Source organism: Marmota flaviventris, chromosome 6 (genome assembly GCF_047511675.1).
Source record: "Marmota flaviventris isolate mMarFla1 chromosome 6, mMarFla1.hap1, whole genome shotgun sequence".
NCBI classification, from domain to species: Eukaryota; Metazoa; Chordata; class Mammalia; order Rodentia; family Sciuridae; genus Marmota; species Marmota flaviventris.
This window is the reverse complement of record NC_092503.1, coordinates 29,487,082-29,506,695: the sequence shown is the minus strand read 5'-3', so window position 1 is coordinate 29,506,695 and position 19,614 is coordinate 29,487,082. Positions and strand designations below refer to the sequence as shown.

Below are 19,614 nucleotides of genomic sequence, written 5' to 3'. Positions count from 1 at the left end.
ATTGGAGATCCAAAGAACTGTGCTCAAATTAAACTTTAGCTCTAAATAACCAACTGAAATAAGGCCTCAACTTCCTCCACCAACCTCACAGGTTCTTGTAATAAACAAATAAAACATATACAAAATGTGACATATGATTGCTCTTTAATATATTAATTCACATCTCTACCTTCCCTTGAAAGGCAGTAACTCCCAGAATAGAAAACTTTACATATAAATGAAATTTTTAAACAAGTAAATAACATGTTCACAGTACTATATTTGGTATTTCCATTAAATCAGAAATCTAGCCCTTTTTCCATGGAAAAAGCTGGAAATAAATTTTATGTCCCCAATAGCTAGTACTTTTGATTAAAATAAAGAAGCATGCAACAAATGCTGGCTAAACTGAATCTGATCTATCCTCTCTCTTTCCATTCTATCAATTGCTAAACCATTCATTGATACTCAGCATACAGGAAGCAAAAAAATAAAAATTTTATTAAAAATAGTTACAGTTGTCTTAGAATGGAATAAGTATGTAAATATACATATAATCTAATTAAAATGTGCAAAATTTTAAAAAGCAAAGAAATAAGAATTAAAAGAAAACTGTATGTAAGATTCATGATTCATATTTCATACTAGATATTGATAAAAAGCTGTTTTAAGAGTCTAAAGCAAATTATTTTTAAATTAGGCAATTAGTGTTTCAATTTTTCCAGTGTAGGTGTATATATACAAAGAGAATCTTAGAACATATCTGAGAACATTCTGAACTACTTAAGTTTTTTCACTGAAATTAACCACTTCCTTTAAAAAAAAAAAAACCCGCATAATTTTAAGCAGAAGGCCAATTAATTCTAAACTTATGGGTACAAAAGAGTATAAAATTCCTCTAATTACTTGAATAAAAATACTCTGAGATGAATTAGTTAAAATGATTTTCAGAGAAAATATATTTAAAGGGGAGTTACAGTTAAATATGCCTATTTTAACAACCTTAAGAATTAAAGTAAAATGAAACATTTCAAGTCCATTATTCCAATTTTGTATGTCATTATTCCAAAGTTCATATTGATTTAGAATTATATAGACTCTCATATTAATAATTTCTATTCATAATATACAATTTTCAAATTAGTCATAGCATAAAAATCTCATGATAACCCTAACCCTAACCCTAACCCTAACCCTTTTAAAAATTTCTTGGCTCTTCTCTAGGGAATAGTCTGCCATTAAGACTCAAAAATATGATAATCAAGACCTGAATACAGTTATAAATAATACTGTACATATATTCAAATCCCAGTATACAAATACACTGCAAAACATCTGTTTAACAGACTAACACTACAAAAAAATAACACTACTAGAAAATAACTATATCCTCATTATATAAAATTACACTTTATTTTCTAAATAAAATTTATACTTGAACAGAAAACTAGATGAAATTCAAAGGTAAAGGAAAATAATGCATAATATATTTCCAACCAGTTTTATTAAAGTAAACTTTATCAAAAATAGTAGCTCTATTATAAAGCACAATACTGATGTGTACTTCTGCAAAGCTGGCATCATTTCTAAAAACCAATTCTCTTAATAATCTAACTCATATAAACATTTATCAACTACTTATTTTTCTGAGGCAATAAAAATTTTGAGAACTATAAAAATATTAAATTTAAATTACACAATTATTTTTACATTTATAGAACCATTTTTTCCTCCATGTTCCTTGTTCTTAACATCAACTACTTTCTAAAAGAATCAAAATAAACCCACAGTTAAGAATGAGCAATCAGGGGCTGGGATTGTGGCTCCGTGGTGGAGAGCTCACCTACCACGGGAGAGGCCCTGGGTTCGATCCTCAGCACCACATAAAAATAAACAAATTAATTAAAGATATTGTATCAAACTACAATTTAAAATAAATATTAAAAAAAAAGAATGAGCAATCATAAGAGAGAAATCTCACTTCACACAATAACACTATAACTATCCTATTGATTTTCCAGTTAGAAGTCTAATTATAAAATTTTAATTTTCAATGATTTTTCTTTACAATAATAATGCTATATGTATTTTCATTTCCTGATTTTTCTATGGAAAAATAATTAAGAATATGTGTTACTCCATTTTATAGTCTGAGGAATGTTTTCTCCTCCCTTGGTAGGTTTAAGGTGACAAGAAAAATAATATCAGGAAAAAAAAAAAAAGGCTAAAAGGTTATCCCATGATTTTACTCCTCAAATACATGTTCTTTTAGCAATTCATTCTTATGTATTTGCTACTGGTGACTTTAATCAATGTTAACAAAATGAAATAAAATGTTGCCTGAATTAAGAAGACACATTAATAATCAGATAGTTCTAAGTTATTACTACAAAAGGCTAACCTTTTAACTACTAAAAAATTCATATTCCAAAATTCTTAAAAGACAAAAATATTTTAAAATTCTCTTATTGAGAACTAAATGTCCTTCTAGATTGTTTAATGGTACAAGATTGATATGGATCATGGCATCATTACACCTAAGTTACTAAACCTTTGGAACAAGTGTCGCCAAATCACATGCATAGAAAAAAATTATTCACAAGCCTCTAGTGTCAGTTGGAAAATACTCTTGGGGGGAAAAATCCAGATAAAAAATCATAGCAAAGTTATTTCTATCCTATTTTTCTTCCAAAATGAAAGTAGAAAAGTCCTAATACAAAAGCAAAAATTATGAAGAGCATACACTAGACAAATATTTGATACATTTGATACCCTGAGAGGCAGAGTTACATATGACTGCAGATTTTGTCCAGATGGCACAGTTCTCCACAGTTGGAGGCATTCCTCTCAGGACTCAACAAAAGAGCCATCATGAAAAAATGAAGATCTGAAAATGTGTAAAGGCTGAAGAAAAATCATGAAAGTCATCTATACCAACCAAAAGGAAACTATAAAAAAAAAAAAAAAAAAAAAACAGAAGAAAATTTCACTGTTAGACTTTTAGAGGTTCAATTTTGCTTCAAAGAGAGAAAATGGAATGTTGATAAAACTGCTGAAACAGGACCCAAGGACAGAGTGTGCAGCAAGTTAGACTAAGCTCAATCACTACACTCTTCCCTACATTATTCTTCTTCACACAATGATGTCAAAAAAGAACTCCTTCCCTTTCAAACTGAGAAATAGGGAAACTGGACAGGACACAGAAACTATAAAAAGATATTCTAAGGACAAATAATGAAAGGAAAATAAAAGCAGATAAAGAATACACTATATGTCAATGAGAAAATTTTGTTTTTAAATTCTATTATATCAACTACAGCAAGGAAACTATCTCTGAGAGAGAAGCTTAAAAGAAAGACACAAAGGATGAAAGAAAAGAATACAAACAAGAGAAGAAAGACTAGAAAACTAAGTAAGCCTAAGGAGAGCTCAGAGCAATAGAGGCAGAGAAACTGCCATACTGCCATACCCTGGGCAGCAGAATTGGGCTAGTTCATAGGAGACAATATTAGAAAACAGTGGAGCAACAACTGTAGTGCCCTGCAGGAAAGAGAGGGAACTCTATTATTCATCAATATGTCTTACAAATATAGGCCACAAAATCACTTTCAAATACTTAGTAACTTAGAAAATATCTTACATATGTACATTTTAAGGGAGAAAAGGGTGAGGATTGAACCAAGTCAAACAAACAGAGGTCTAATTGAGAAAAATCAATTAATTTAAAAATAACTACATTTTAAAACTAAAAAAAATTTTAAGTACAGAATAAAATGAAAATATTATACATCCTAACAATAATATAACTAGAAAACTCAGGTAATTAACGGAGAATAAGTTAAGAGAAAGTCTAACTCTGATAAGCTCAATTTTTAAAACTGGGACTCATTTTAAATAAATATTATAAAACATGAAAACCTTACCTAAGAACTTAGAATATTAATGAAAATTGTAAAATAGGGGGAAAATATATATATATATATATATATATATATATATATATATATATATATATATATATATGAGTTTCTTTGTTTTTCATAATGAGACATCAATATACATTACTTAAAATTGGCAGATTCTTAAATAAAAGTTCAAGTATGTTATTACATTATAAACTATAAAATGTCCAAACTGCCAGAGTACATGTGATGATCAAAACAAACACAAGTCACATATCAAAATATGTAAATGTAGAAGACCACAACTTTCTTAAAAATGGCAGTATTATGTCTATTATATTAATCCCATAAATGGTAAAAAAAAAAAAACTCATTATTAAAACAAAAAGTCTCTGACAACACCAAGTATATGTAAGTTTAGGAGACACAACCAAACCAAAGTGACTTAGAACAATGAAAGCAGAAAAATGAACAAATAAAACTGACAAAAAATGATAATCGTGATATTAAAGAAACAATGTAAGGCAAAAAGCATAAAACTAGCAAAAGGGGGACTTGATATGAATGAAACAACAAACCCACAGAAAGATCAGTTATCATTTCATATATGATTGAAATTTACATGGTAAAATCTGTAGCAAATAAGATGAAATAAAAATGCAAGGATGTTATATTTTAGTTCATCTCTCTCAGCCAATAGCCAATCAAGGAAACATTTTAAATAATACCAAACTCTATCTCAAGTTTTTTTAAAAAGTAATAACAGAAATATTTTATTCTGAAAATAGAATAGTAATGTTGACAAGTGCCAATAAAGGCATTTAAAATTACAATGGGGACACATAAGCATGAGCACATGCACACACACAAGACACAGAAATCTCACCAAACTTCAAAAAGTAGAATATGGATGGCATTTCTGCTAACAATATAATGAAACTAGTAATCATAACAAAAACAACAAAACTCCCAAAACAAACTGGAAATTTTAAAATTCAGACAAACCCTTGGCTTAAAAAGGAGAGAAAAATTGTGGATTACCCAAAAAATAATTACCCAGTGGCTTAACAAGAACACAATTATCAGTTTAGCATAATACCCAAAGTAATAATACCTACCCCATCTGTGAGAATCTTAGAAATTCAATTTCTAGAAATGTACAATGTTCATTTTGGTATCATTAGTGATAGCAAATGGAAACACTTAAAATGTTCATCAACTCTGTTTATAAAAATGATGTTACAACCATATCAGAATTCTATACAACTTTTTAAAACAAATGAGACTGATCTATAAATGCTGGTATAGAAAGATTTGCAAAATGCTTTAAGTGGTACAAATGTGTTACAGTTTCCTGCTTGTGTAAAAGTGCAGATGTTCACTCACATATGTATAATATATAAGTAAAGTTCCTAGAAGAATACTGTGTATAAGAATTTATGCAAAATACACACACACACACACACACACACATACATCAGATGATATAAATGGTGTGAGGAACAATTAAACAGGGTTACAAGAGAAACAGAGTAAATGTATGAGGGTGGGGTTACAATTCCACACAGGGTGATGATAAAAGGAGCCAGGGGTATGAGAGAGGGAGAAGGGAAACACTGTAGAAGCAAGGGAACATCAGGAAGGTGGGCTAGGGTAGGTTTGGGTACAGGGGCCAGAGGGGCGGGGGGCAGTGTACACAGAAAGAAACCAGCTAACAAAAGGGTTCCAGAAATAAAAGGATTTGGACAGGGAAACAGAAAATTAAATCTACTTTTAGAAAAGTTACTTGAACTGTACCATTTTATTTGTAAGTATTTTAAAAGAAAATAAACTGAAAAATTATAAAACCAGCTAGGTATTTCAGCAATTCTGCATTCTCATTCTCAGAGATTCTAAATTTGTGAATTTTCCTACTCACTAGAATGTATTTGAAACCCCCAAATTACTATTTATAACATTTTGGCAGTCACTTGCATACATGTGCAGAGCAATGAAGAATTTGAGTCACCAACATGCAAGTTCTCAAGTGAAAAAACAGATAACATTATGTCTTTTTGTTTTAGCTCTCATAAAGTAAACAAGTATACTTTCTATGGTCTATTTATTACTATGTTTTTCTACTTTTGTGGAGTTTTTTTGTTGTTGGTAATTTTGCTATTTCAAATGGTTTGCAAGTGTAGTGCTTAAGTGCAGTCTAGTGTGTCTAGGTACAAGAAGGCTATAATGTGCCTTATGCATAAAGAATGTGTTAGATTAGGCCGAAATTATGTGCTATACACCAGGATTTCCAAGTTAATGAACCAGTGATATGTAATAATATATAAAGTGTATTTAAATAGATACACATAGAAAACAAGGTTATATAGTGAGTGATTCACAGAAATGTGATCAGAAGCTCACAGGAACCTAACCCTGTATTTCCTAGAGGAGCAGTGTTGTATTTCTTAATTCTGCAGATGCAGTGACTACCCCAAATAACAAGAATCAACACTTAGGCATATATATGTGCACACACAAATATTTACTTCTTTCTAAGACAGAAATAAAAAGAATGGTAATTGATTTTGAGTAGTAGGCAAAGTAAGAGAAATTGAGAATAATGCTCTACTTTTGGTTTGGGCAACTACTCAGATGATAGTGTCACTTATAACAAAGATAGGAAAAAAAGGAAGAGATGGCAGTTTGGATGAGGAAGACAAAGATGTATGGTTTAGATATGGCGTGCCCCAAAAGCTCACATGTGAGACAATGCAAGGTTTGGAGGAGAAATGATCGGGTTATAGCCTTAACCAATCAGTGAATTAATCCCTGATGGGATTAAGTGAGTGGTAGCTAGAGGGAGGTGAGTGTGGCTGGAGGATTGGTTCATTGGGGGCATAACTACGGGGAATATATTTTGTATGTCATGAGTGGAGGCTCTCTCTCTGCTTCCTGATGATGTGAGCTGCCTCTCTCTGCTACACACTCGGCCATGATGTTCAGCCCCACCTCCAGCCTGGAGGAATGGAACCAGCAGCCTTCATTCTATAGAATAAGACCTCTGAAACCATGAGCCCTCAAACAAACTTTTCCTCCTTACAGTTGTTCTGGTTAGGTCCTTTAGTCACAGCAGCAAAAAAGCTGACTAATACAGATGTCTGCTTTGATGAGTATAATAAGCAACACCGTGCTAAATTGATGTCTGCTTTGATGAGTATAATAAGCCACACCATGCTAAATGTAATTTGTGTTTACATGTCAATACTCAACCTCCCATTCAGAATAAGAATCTGTTAATAATGGTATATCTCCTGCATCTAAAATGGTCTCTTTAAGTCATGCAATGCAAATCAGGCATGACAACATCAGAAATATACTCTTTATCATTTCTTTTACCTTCCACTATCACTTCTGCAATAACATGATCAATATTTGCCATAACCTATACAGTAATTAACAATATTTCCAAGCACATACATATATATTTTATACACAGACACACACACACGCATGAAACAATTTACCCCATGGAAAGCAAAATTATAAACACATATCTTAGAAGAAATTCCTCACAATCCAATGAATTTTTAAAAAAATTTGTTTTACAGAAACATAAAGCAATACCTTCTGCATAAAGTATCAAAATATCATTCTGAAATCAAATTTATATAGAAAATTCTAAAAGATAAATTGTTATGCTTTCACATTTGATTTAAGAAAACCTCAGATTATAGTTTCTTTCAATTCATTATTTTTCTTTCAATGTAGCTCTTCTAAAACTGTATATATATGCTTAAAATGTGACAAATCCTTTACAATCTTAAAATTAAAATTCTACATAAATTGAGCCTTAAATAGTAAATATATGTATATAGATAGAAGAAAACTAGTGTAAAAATTCATATTAATCCCTCCCTGTCTAGTCAACATTGTTTATATACATTCCATTATTTAGATAATAGAAAACAATTTCTAAGATACCATAAAATTGATTTTATAACCAAATATATACTTTTGAGTACATGAAACATAAAGCTTGCTGATAAAAAATATTGAGATTATTATATATATTCTCAATATATAATAATCTCAATATTTACTTAAGGTCAGTTTAAAAGTAAATAATCATATAAGAATTCATTATTTTTCTCTTAACTGTGTTTATCTTAAGTGTTTCCTTTTACATTCAAAGAAAAGCATCTTGTTAGTTTTATCCTTGGTATGACAATTAGTTTCATGACCTTTCACTGAGTGCTAAAATTTAAATATAAAACACTGCAAATACTACTATTTCTATGAGAAGAAAAAGGTAGAAAAAAAGCTTAAGAAAGGAAAATTCAAAGCTAAAGGGAAGAAAATAGGTAAGAATGTCAACAAGATAGAAAGGGTAAAATAAAGAGAAATTAATGTTCTGAATTGAAATGAAACTCCAGTTCTTGGCAACTAATTGTAAGAAGAACTACAATCAAAGAGTCAACTAAAGACTTTAGAAAGCAAAAGGACAAAACATTCATGAACAACATTAGATCTTTTAAAGAACAAAAAAATGAAGAGCAAAATGAATAATTTTTTATTAGAATTATTTCTATTCCTAAAATATTAATGCACTTTATAATACAAATAAAAAAGTTTTATACCTCAAAGTTGGTATCTGAACTGGAAAATAAAGTAAACCTAAAACATTCAGCATACCTGAGCTACCAAGACAGCAGTCAGTCAGTGAAGAGCAGCTGATGCAGAATATGCACTTAAAGCAAACAGTCATTGTCACAGCTCCATGATGGAGCTACCACCTGTCTTTTTACCAAGGAGTCTTCTTAGTTCTACCCTTTGAATCTCAGACTGTGACATTCCCTTGGTCTACATGGCAAATGCTTGTCAGGTACATGCCTGATAGACCAGTAGCCAAGACAAGCAAAATAGGAAGATTGAAGACTTATTTAAAATACTCTTTTGCCTTCCCTTATCACTCCATAATATAGAATTTTTCCCACCCCCCAAAAATAATCTTATAAGCAGTAGTTCAATTAATTAGCCAACAAAAGGGTTCTGCTCCATGACCTAAAGTACTATACTTCCATTTGAATGTTAGTTTGTTATGAAGACAGTAAAACAGTACCACTATTCAACTTCAGTGTGGGTTTAAAAATATTTGCAAATTCATGGGCAAAGTGAAGCACTTGTGGAGGATTTAATCTATTAGGAATTATCATCAGTTACAACTTCAGAATATATTCACTTCTAGAGACTTCCTATACATAAATCTAAATTAGAGTTGTACGCTAATAGTTCAAAGTTACTAAATTGTTTAATCAAGGTTCAAAACTGGAAAAATGAACCCAGCAGTTGAGGGTAACACAAATTTAAAACTGATCTTAAAACATATTTTGTACCTAACTCAACTCAAGGTGCTTTGCCATTGAGCACCTGCCTGTGATCCTCCTACCTCAGCCTCCCAAGTAGCTGGGATTACAGTGATGCACCACTGTGTCTAGACAGCTTGTGATTTTTATGACATCCTAAGCATCTGCATTAGGTACACTGAAATAAGAAATTAAAAATAAAACTTGAGGCTGAAGATGTAGCTGGTGTACAGCTTCCTTGCCATGTGTGAAGGCCCTAGATTCAAGCCTCAGTATCACTTTAAAAAAAAAAAAAAAAAAACCTGAAGACATTACAAGACATCAAAAAGCATTTTGTGAAGAACAATAAAAACATAATGCCATCTTAACTTTTCCCACCAAAAATACTGGAAAGTCATTCTGAAAATAAACAAGAATATAAAATGTTATCAGATGCGCTGTCAAATAGTCGCCAGAGGAGCATCTTTCTTTACTGGAAAAAGGACAGCTATTTTGTTTTCATTAAGAAATAATATTTTGCCAGGCACGGTGACACATGCCTGTAATCCCAACAACTCAGGAGGCCAAGACAGGATGATCGTTGAGTTCAAAGCCAGCCTCAGCAATGGCAAGGCACTAAGCAACTCAATGAGACCTTGTCTCTAAATAAAATATAAAATAGGGCTGGGGATGTGGCTCTGTGGTCGAGTGCCCCTGAGTTAAATCCCTAATATCCAAAAAAAGAAAGGAAAAAAGAAATAACATTTTAGCTAGATGCAGTGGTACATGCCAATAATCCCTGCAATCAGGAAGGTTAAGGCAGGAGGATCACAATTTCAAAGTCTCAGCAACTAGAGACCCTGATTCAAAATACAAAATAAAAATGCTAAGGATGTTCAATTCCCAGTACTGGGGAGTGGGGGTTTAATATTAAAACATTGAGATATTACTGAAATGTTTTTCAAGAAACACTAAAAATATCTTCATCATTTTATACAAAAGACCATAATTCCTAAATAAGCTATTCTCCTTGGTATTCCTGATGTTAAGTAGCTCAGACATTTTGTCATTAGTGATTCCATTCTACTGATTTATTTCTCTAAGGTATGGTTCTTGAATATAAGCAGACATTCAGAATCACCTGGGGAATCATCTTGGAAACATACATTCCCAAGTGCCATCCCTCAAAGATTGATTCAGTAGGTCTAGAGGGAAACCACAATATCTGTTTCAAAAAAAATTCCCCCGTTGATTCTGACTACTAGTTGAGGACGACTGCTGGTAAGGGATGAATTGCAAACTTATTTTTCTAACTAAAAGAGCTCTTATTTGATCTGCCATTATGAAACTTTCACTGCAGTGTATACAAGTGTCAGTAACTCCATGTTTCATTTTTTATTACAAAGCAAAAGTTTAGGAGATCTGGTAAAACCATCTATTCAAAGAACATGCAACCATTCTTGAAAACACTTTCTATGTATTTATTTTAAAGTATACATTAGAACAAATGGTCTTGAAAATGTATAAAAATAATTTATGCATTAATTCATCTTCAATATTTACATGGTCCCTTAAAAGATTTTCATTTTATTATCATCGAAAATGTATTTCAACTGCATCTATAGTACTCTCAAAAGTCAGGAATTTTAAGATTTTCTAATAGAAATGTTTCTAATATTCACATTCAGTAAAATAATGAAACTGGGAATGATACCAATAATATTTGAAATTGTAATTATGTCTCAGCTACTCTATGCCATATATCATAATAATCTTCACACTGTAATAATACCAAATGGTGGCATTTTTGTTTAAGAAAAAAGCACAAAAATAGTTTATAGAAGAAAATATCTCATCATAAAAACTTATAAAGTTGAACACCAAATAAAAATATCTGAGGCTCAATTTCACAATATCAAGTTTCCATATCCATTTTGTAAACATATACTCGTTATCAACTCAAATAAAGCCAGTTATCACTACAAGAAGATAGAGTAAAAAAAATTTTTCAGTGCAAAAATACATATCAACTTAAGTTGTTATCAACTGACATAAGATAATTTTAATAAAAGTCACAATTTGAATCCCATAATATAAGTTGATCCTACAAAGACATTAAATTAATTTCAAATAAAAAGTTCTACAGCAGTAACCCAAGTTTTCCTTTTGCTACTATTCTCTAGTAAATGCTTTCTTTTGATTAGCTTTTACAATGTCATCAGGAGATGCTGATTTGAAGTCAAATGGTGTTATTGCTACAAGAGGGCTTATTTCTTTGTCCTTTACATCTTGAACTTGTCTACTATAAAGAAAAGTCTTATAGAGGTCAAGGGTGCGCCGCTTGCATCTTTTCAGTGGATAACGAAGACACAGTGTTGAAGCAAAAGCTGAAGGTCTAGCAGCAAGGGCCTTGGTCCAAGAGAGAGAAAAAGGTGGTTTCCTAGTCAGAGAGCCTTTATTGTTTTTCTTATTATCTTTAGCAGAATTGGAATTCTTCCCTAATTTTGAACTAAGAACTTCAGTTCCTGGTGTTGGAGCAATTGATTGATCAACTATAGGCTTTGAAACAAAATCTGGAGCTTTTATCAGGACACTAAGATCAATATTTGAATCTATTCCAGGAGACCTCGTTTCGGATAAACTGAGCTCAAAAGAATTTTTCTTAATCTGAGAACTGTCTACCTCAATTGTTTCTGCAATCAAATCAGAAAGTGATAAATTCTCAAGGTCTCTTGTGGGAGAAGCTTTACGAAATGCCAAAGATGACAGAGATCCTGTTAATTCTGATATTCCAGAAGAAGACTGACAGTGATTTGCTAGCTGTGACAGGGGAAAGGATCCCAAACTTAGATCTGTAAAACTGGCAGATGACTGGTTACAAAGATTAGATAAAGTAAAGCACTGGCTTGGATGGTTTTCTTTGTGTTCCTGAAACATTTCAGCTAGGGATGGACTTTTACATTGGGAAAACTGTAAACTGTCATTTTTTAAAATGCAATTCTTGGCACTCTGTTCAACTAAAGAAACATTTCCAACTTCAGTCTTTTTACTAGGATTTAGATTATCACCAGTCGTATTTTCCAATGAGCTACTTAAGTGCAAAGGATTATTTAAACTTCCCACGCTGTTTTGTACTGGAATGTTTTGGAAATCAGATAATGAACTGTTTTGAATAAATAAAGAATTATTATCTGTTGTGCTCTCTATCATTAAGGTCTTTAAGTCTGGTATTCCTTTGAAAGCAAAATCATCTTTGGAAACACATTCAGATGCATGAGGTCTTAACAAATCAGCATCTAGATTCTCTGAAAGCAGCCTTTTCAAATCATTTGAGGATGATGATCTGCCTTCTGGCTGACATTGATAAGAATCTCTTGGCATATCATGAATTAGGTCAGCTAATGAAACCTCTTTTGTTAACTTACATGATTCTAGCTTCTTTTCACTGTTAGGTCTGTCAAGTTTCTTTTTCCTATGAAGTAAATAGTGATTTGGTACAACCAAAGAATTATGTGATCCATGTTTTGCTACTGAATCAAAGGGTTTGTTACTGCAATCCAAATGATTTTGTGACTGAGAATAAGAACTTTGAACATTATCAGTTGAAACTTCAGAAGAAGAAAATAAGACTCCTTACCTTACAAGAGCCATTAATTTTCAGATGAATAGGTTGACATATGCAGAAGACAGCCACAGCAACCAAAAGGAAATATGAAATGAGGCATTTAATTACTAAATGTTTCTTTTGATTATAACATGAATAAAGCAATAGTTGATCATTATTTAACAGTAAGTGAACACACTAAAAAAATAATAAAGAATATTACCTGCTTTTAATAATCTAAAGTAACCTTCATACTTAGTTCATGGTATTTACAAATGTAAGTACCAAGTCAATGTTCCAATTGTCATAAATTTAATAAAGTGAGGTTTTACCATAACTAAATAGTTATAATTGTCTCAAAGTCAAAACTTTTTTAAATAGTGGTATTTTAATGCATTAAAAACAACACAGCTTAAATTTTAAAAAAAATTAAAAATCAATTTTAAAAAATCTTAAAAATATAATTAATTAGTTAATTAATTAAAACACACACACAGCTAAAAACATAGCTCCCTGGTACAGCAGTTGCCTAGCATGAATAAGGCCCTGAGTTTCATCCCAGCAACACACACACCAAACATACACATAAAACAGGCAAACAAGTAATTCCCTATAATATCTACTGTGATCTGGGCTACACTATAAATACAGATAATGTATTACTGATTCATTCCCACACTGGTCAGCTAAAAGTATATATCCACATCCCTTCCCCACAAAAAACACTTCTTATTTCATGGTAACAGATTACACGCCACTATGTTGTAGTAAAATTCTAGCCCACAGATTATAAGAAATATCAAATCAGTTAGTAAATCACCTAGCAGATATCATATTGATTAATATAATGGTACCTCAGTTCCCTTCTTATATCCATTAAATTCCAATTTAAACTCAAATCCTACAAATTTAAAATTAAAAATCTTGGCATGAAATGGAACAGTAGTATAGCTCTAGTGGTTATAGTATTTAATATTTAAATAAAATGAAATTATATATGCTATAACATGCTATAAGCATCAAGGGTTTTTTAAACATTAAATGGCTAGGTATTAATTTTTATTTTCTATCTCACTAGATTTAAAGAAAATTAAAAAGTTCTCTTAAACCCAAGAAGAAAAAAAAGGCTTATCTGATTTTATTTCTTAGATGCTCTGTTATGCAAACAAGTAGTGAATTAAGGGGTGGGGGGGAGCCATCATGGTGGCATAAGCCTATAATCTCAGCAACTTAGGAGGCTGAGGCAGGAGGATCAAAAGTTCAAAGTCGGCAATTTAGAGAGGCCCTGGGCAAGATCCTGCCTCAAAATAAAAAACAAAAAAATGGGCTGGATGTGTGGACCAGTGGTTACCCACCGCTGGGTTCAATCCCTGGTACCAAACAAACAAAAAACAGGCTGTAACAGAGAAGGGAACATAGTTGGAAAATTCAAGACAGAAAATCAATTGATAATAATCAAGAGTTAACTGTAACATGCAATATTTTAACAACTTGAGCAAATTAAAGACCCTCTAAAACCATTAACTACATAAAACAACAAAAAGGGAACATATAAAGGCATACCTTTTACTGTCTTTCCTGTAGATATTGCTCTCTCACTCTTTCCCTTCAAATTCTGCATGTTATCTTGTTCCAGAACCACTGACAAAGCCTTCTGCACATCAAACTTGTTCTTCAGAATTGCTTCAATCAGTACTTCATCCGGCACAGCATCTCCAAGTACCTCTCTCATGTGATCAAGGCACGAATAAAGACGAGCTGGGACAGACAACAAAGATTAAAAGCTATACTAAACAGCGCCAAAGAACCCCAATCTTCAAAACTGATAAAAAGGACTTGAGACTATACTAGGATATTCACCTCTCCTTTTTCTTTAGCAAAAATTATTTATAATGATCATATTTTTCTACAATATACCTTTCTTCCCTTATTACCAGAAGAACAATTTTATTAAGTCATTATACTAAATGTTCCTGAATAATACTATTTGAAAAACATATAAATTGTATACAATAATATCTATTTTCATCTCATGATGATGATAAAATGTCTCTCCCATAATACTGACTAATGCTTGAAAAAAATGTAACTGGTACACACTGATATCTATTTTCAGAAATCAATGATGGTATCTATACTAACCATTTTTCAAATGTGTGGAAATAGAGGGCCAATGTACACTATTCCTAACTGCGCTGATAACTAGATATATTTCTTACATTTAATAAATTACTACTTTTAAGTTTTCTTTTAAGCTAATTCAGTTTTCCCCAGCCAACTCAAGTCATCCTTAAATGACTCTTAAAAAACAAGCAAAATGCATAACAAGGAAGTCTAATAGAATAAGAGAAACATAAATATTTAATTCTAAAATAAAAAATTTAAGAACTGGGAATGTCAATTGGTGGTAGGATGCTTTCCTAGCATGAATGAGGCCCTAGTTTGGTCCCTAGCACCACACACAAAAAAAAATTCATACCTGGAGTTGTCCAAACTATTTAAGGATTTTATTTTCTTATGATTATGTCATTATAAAAAGTAATTATTAACAATATTCATGAAGTAAAATAGGACCTGCTACCTAAGGGCCAGTGAATAAAAATGAATGAATATACTCATTTATATTTTTATTCCACTTGGCAATTTTCACAATTCAGACACATGCACACCTTCTATAATACAATAACTTTATGAGTTAGTCGTATGGGGCAAATTCTAAATTACAAAAATTATGAAGATTGAAAATCACAGCATTATGAAGTTAGCAATAATCGAAAAGAACTGAGGCTTTTGGATTTTGTTATGGTTTGGATGTGGAATGTACCCACATGTGTTAATGACTTGGTCCCCAATGTAGCTATGTCCAGAGAAGTGGAGTTTTCGGGAAGTGATTTTATCATGAGGGTTCTGACTTCATCAATGGATTAATCAAATCATCCACTAATATCTGACTGACTACTAAGAGATGGTAGAAAGTAGCAGGTGGGGCACAGTGGCAGGAGTAGGGGATGGGGGCTTGCTCTTGGGACAGTATTTTGTCCTTTGCTTCTGGCCTCTGGCTGCCTCCCTACCACCCCGTTTCCTGGCTGTCATGAGCTGGGCACTTTCCACCACCATGCCTTTCTGCCACAACATCTCTACCTTAGAGCAAGCAGACCATGAACTGAAAACTCTGAAACCATGAGCTAAAATATATATTTCTTCCTTTATATTGCTACTATCAAGTTGTTTGGGTCATAGCCTTGAAAAGTTCACTAAGACAGACTTCCTACTCCACCAAATCATTTCACAGAATTCAATTATGTTTCATTTTATATGCTTACATGCTAAACAAAGAATCTGCTAGCAATACTGTACTTGTTTCAAGAAAAAAAAAAAGGTATTTGGTACTTTGCTCCATGTCTCAATTATTGAAAGTAAATTCCTCACGTAACTGGACAATTCTGACTTGCTTAGTCCAAGATTTATTTTAAAGGGCAAGTGAGCAATGTTGGGAAAATAACACCAATTTGATAAATATATGACTTATTGAAACTGGAACAGAATACATGGTATAGTAAACATCAGAACCTCTTCTCACTTTAGAACTATTTTCTACACAAAAGAGACAGTTAAAAGTTGAGGTTAAAGGAGCTGGGGATGTGGCTCAAGTGGTAGCGCGCTTGCCTGGCATGCGTGTGGCCCGGGTTTGATCCTCAGCACCACATACAAAGATGTTGTGTCCGCCGAAAACTAAAAAAAAATAAATATTAAAAATTCTCTCTCTCCCTCTCTCTTTAAAAAAAAAAAAAAAAAAAAGTTGAGGTTAAAGAATTAGTTGGCTTAGCTGGTGCAACCTCAGACAAGTTCTTTCCTGAGTATCATTTTTCTCCCCTGTAAAAAGAAGGACAATAGCTTTCCTACAATGTTTCTGTGATGATTAAATATGTTAATAACTGAACAACACTTAGAACAGTCCTGGAGAGCATTTAGTAAAAGTGAGCCATAATCATTATTACTGTTATCATGCAATTACTTATATATAAAATTGGAAGTTTAACTTTCCTTCTAAAACATGATTTTGAATTTCACTACTCCTTAATCTTTGTTCACAGAGACATACGTAGCAGATGAAAGGATGAGACTTATACTCTATTCCTGTCTTCTTCTGTCTTCTCATCCCACAATGGGAACTGTAACACCTTTTTTCAAAAATACTATAGAAGCCAAGGGTGGTGGCACACATCCATAATGCCAGCTACTAGGAAGGATGAGACAGAGGGATCAAAAGCTCAAAGCCTGCCTTGGCAAACTAGAAACACTCTATTTCAAAATTTTAAAAGGCGGGTGGAGAGGGCTGGGAATGTAGCCCATTGGTAAAAGACCCCTAGGTTCAATCCCCAGTAATGCAAAAACAAATAAATAAAAACACTACTGAAGTGTTCACATAATAGCTTCTCTACCAACTTTTATTCAGATAGGAACATACCTCAACATCATAAAGGCTATCTATGCTAAACTCCAGGCCAACATCATTCTAATGGAGAAAAATTGAAGGAATCCCTCTAAAAACTGAACAAGACAGGGATGTTCTCTTTCACCATTTCTATTTAACATAGTTCTTGAAACACTGGCCAGAGTAATTAGACAGACGAAAAGAAATTAAAGGGATACATATAGGAAAAGAAGAACTCAAACTGGCACTATTTGCTGATGATATGATTCTATACCTAAAAGACCCTAAAAGTTCCACCAGAAAAATTCTAGAACTAGTAAATGAATTCAGCAAAGTAGCAGGATATAAAATCAACACCCATAAATCAAAGGCATTTCTGTATTTCAGTGACAAATCCACAGAAAGGGAAACAAGGAAAACCACCCCATTTTCAATAGTCTCAATAAAAAATAAAATACTTGGGGGGGGGGGGGCTGGGTTGTGGCTCAGTGGTAGAGCGCTCACCTGGCACATGCAAGGCCCTGGGTTCAATCCTCAGCACCACATAAATAAAATAAAGATATTGTGTCCAACTACAACTAAAAAATAAATATTTAAAAAAATAAAATGCCTGAGAATCAACTTAATGAAAGAGGTGAAAGATCTATATAATGATAATGACAATTACAGAACCCTAAAGAAAAAAAATCAAAGAAGACCTTAGAAGATGGAAAGATCTACTTTGCTCTTGGATAGGCAGAATTAATATTATCAAAATGGTCATACTTCCAAAAGCACTATACAGATTTAATGCAATCCCAAAATGATATTCCTCATAGAAACAGAAAAAGCAATCATGAAATTCATCTGGAAAAATAAGAGACCCAGAATAGCTAAAGCAATCTTAGCAGGCAGAGTGAAGCAGGTGGCATCACTATACCAGACCTCAAACTATACTACAGAATAATAGTAACAAAGACAGCATAGTATTGGCACCAAAACAGACTGGTAGACCAATGGTACAGAATAGAGGACACAGAGACTAACCCTCAAATGTATTTCCAGAGTTGATAAAGAAATTGTTTTTTTATTTCTTCTGTCTCATTTGTCTTTCTGCTTTCTATTTTTTATATGTATTTATGTATTCTTTCCATTTTTCTTGATTTGTTTAGCAGCTGGTATAATTTTGTTGACTTATTTAAAGATCAGCTCACAGATTTCTCATTCATTATAAATATTTACAGGAAAAAGTCATACTGCAGAAAAAGAGCAAATCAGCTTATCCCTGCTTACTGTTAACAGATACATAGTGATATATCTGGCCATTTCAGTTATACTATCAATCTTTGCTTAAATAATGTTTGAAGCAACATCATGTTTCAAATTTATAAGATAAAATATAAGTACTTTTGTTAAAATGTTTAAAGGAGTTGAAAATAAGAAAGCTCAACCAATGTTACTTCCATTGAACTTACAAGTTCCATCCTGAAGTGTAAATTTTTTTTTTATTGGTTGTTCAAAACATTACAAAGCTCATGACATATCATCTTTCATACATTTGATTCAAGTGGGTTATGAACTCCCAATATAACAGTCACTGAAGTGTAATTTAAACAGATGTGAACCATCAGGACACTTGCATAGCTGTTATTTTGGCCTTTAGCTTGTTTTTTTAAAGACTTTTGGTACTTAAAAAATCTTTGCAAATAAGAAAGTTTCTATCCTCTAATCATAAACTCCCCATAAAGCTTATGAAACAATACATATTCTTAAAAATGTTCTTATAACAAATCACTGGAGCTTTTTCTCTCTCTTTTTTTTTTTGTTGTTGTTTTTTGCAATATCTTTTTTTGTTGTTGCTTATTCATTTTTATGTGGTGCTGAGGATTGAATCCAGTGCCTCACACGTGCGAGGCAAGCGCTCTGCCACTGAGCCACAACCCCAGCCCCCGGAGCTTTTTCTTAAGGAAAAGAAAGATGAAAGAATGAGAAAATTAGATAAAAAATTCCCGCTACTGAACAGTAGCCATACAATCAAATTTTCAATCACATAGTTAAATATTCTACTCAAAATATGCTTAATGTAAATTTTCCTTGAAGATATGCGATATTCTTGTATCATTACTGTCCTGTCACTATTATGAATAATCACAGTAAAATTAAAATTCTAATATATTTAATTATTAATTATTTTTAGGCAATAAATATAGACAACATTATTTTTTTTTACTATACCTTGATCAATTTCACTTAGCTGATGGTTCAAAAGAGAATTGGGAGAATCTTTCAGGTCTTCATTATCATACTCTTCTACAGGCTCAACAACTGAAGGTTTGTCACGTCGTGAGTAAATAAATTGAGCAGCTAGAATGTAAAGTAATTGAAGAATGCTGT

The 19,614-nt window shown here is 32.3% G+C and overlaps 1 protein-coding gene across 2 annotated transcripts in view; it reads right to left on the bottom strand.

Moving 5' to 3' along the window:
- The window catches only part of Hbs1l (HBS1 like translational GTPase), an 85,773-nt gene that overhangs the window by 55,087 nt on the left and 11,072 nt on the right, over positions 1-19,614 (bottom strand). The window contains exons 3-5 of one of the 2 annotated variants that reach the window (XM_027938447.3): positions 19,456-19,584; positions 14,370-14,564; positions 10,670-12,834 (exon numbers count right to left, since the gene is read on the bottom strand). In XM_027938447.3, the coding sequence (XP_027794248.2) occupies positions 11,375-12,834; positions 14,370-14,564; positions 19,456-19,584 (1,784 nt within the window). In that variant the 3' untranslated portion in view covers positions 10,670-11,374. Of the gene's footprint in view, positions 1-10,669; positions 12,835-14,369; positions 14,565-19,455; positions 19,585-19,614 lie in introns of those variants that run through there. The other variant, XM_027938446.2, reaches the window with a different exon arrangement.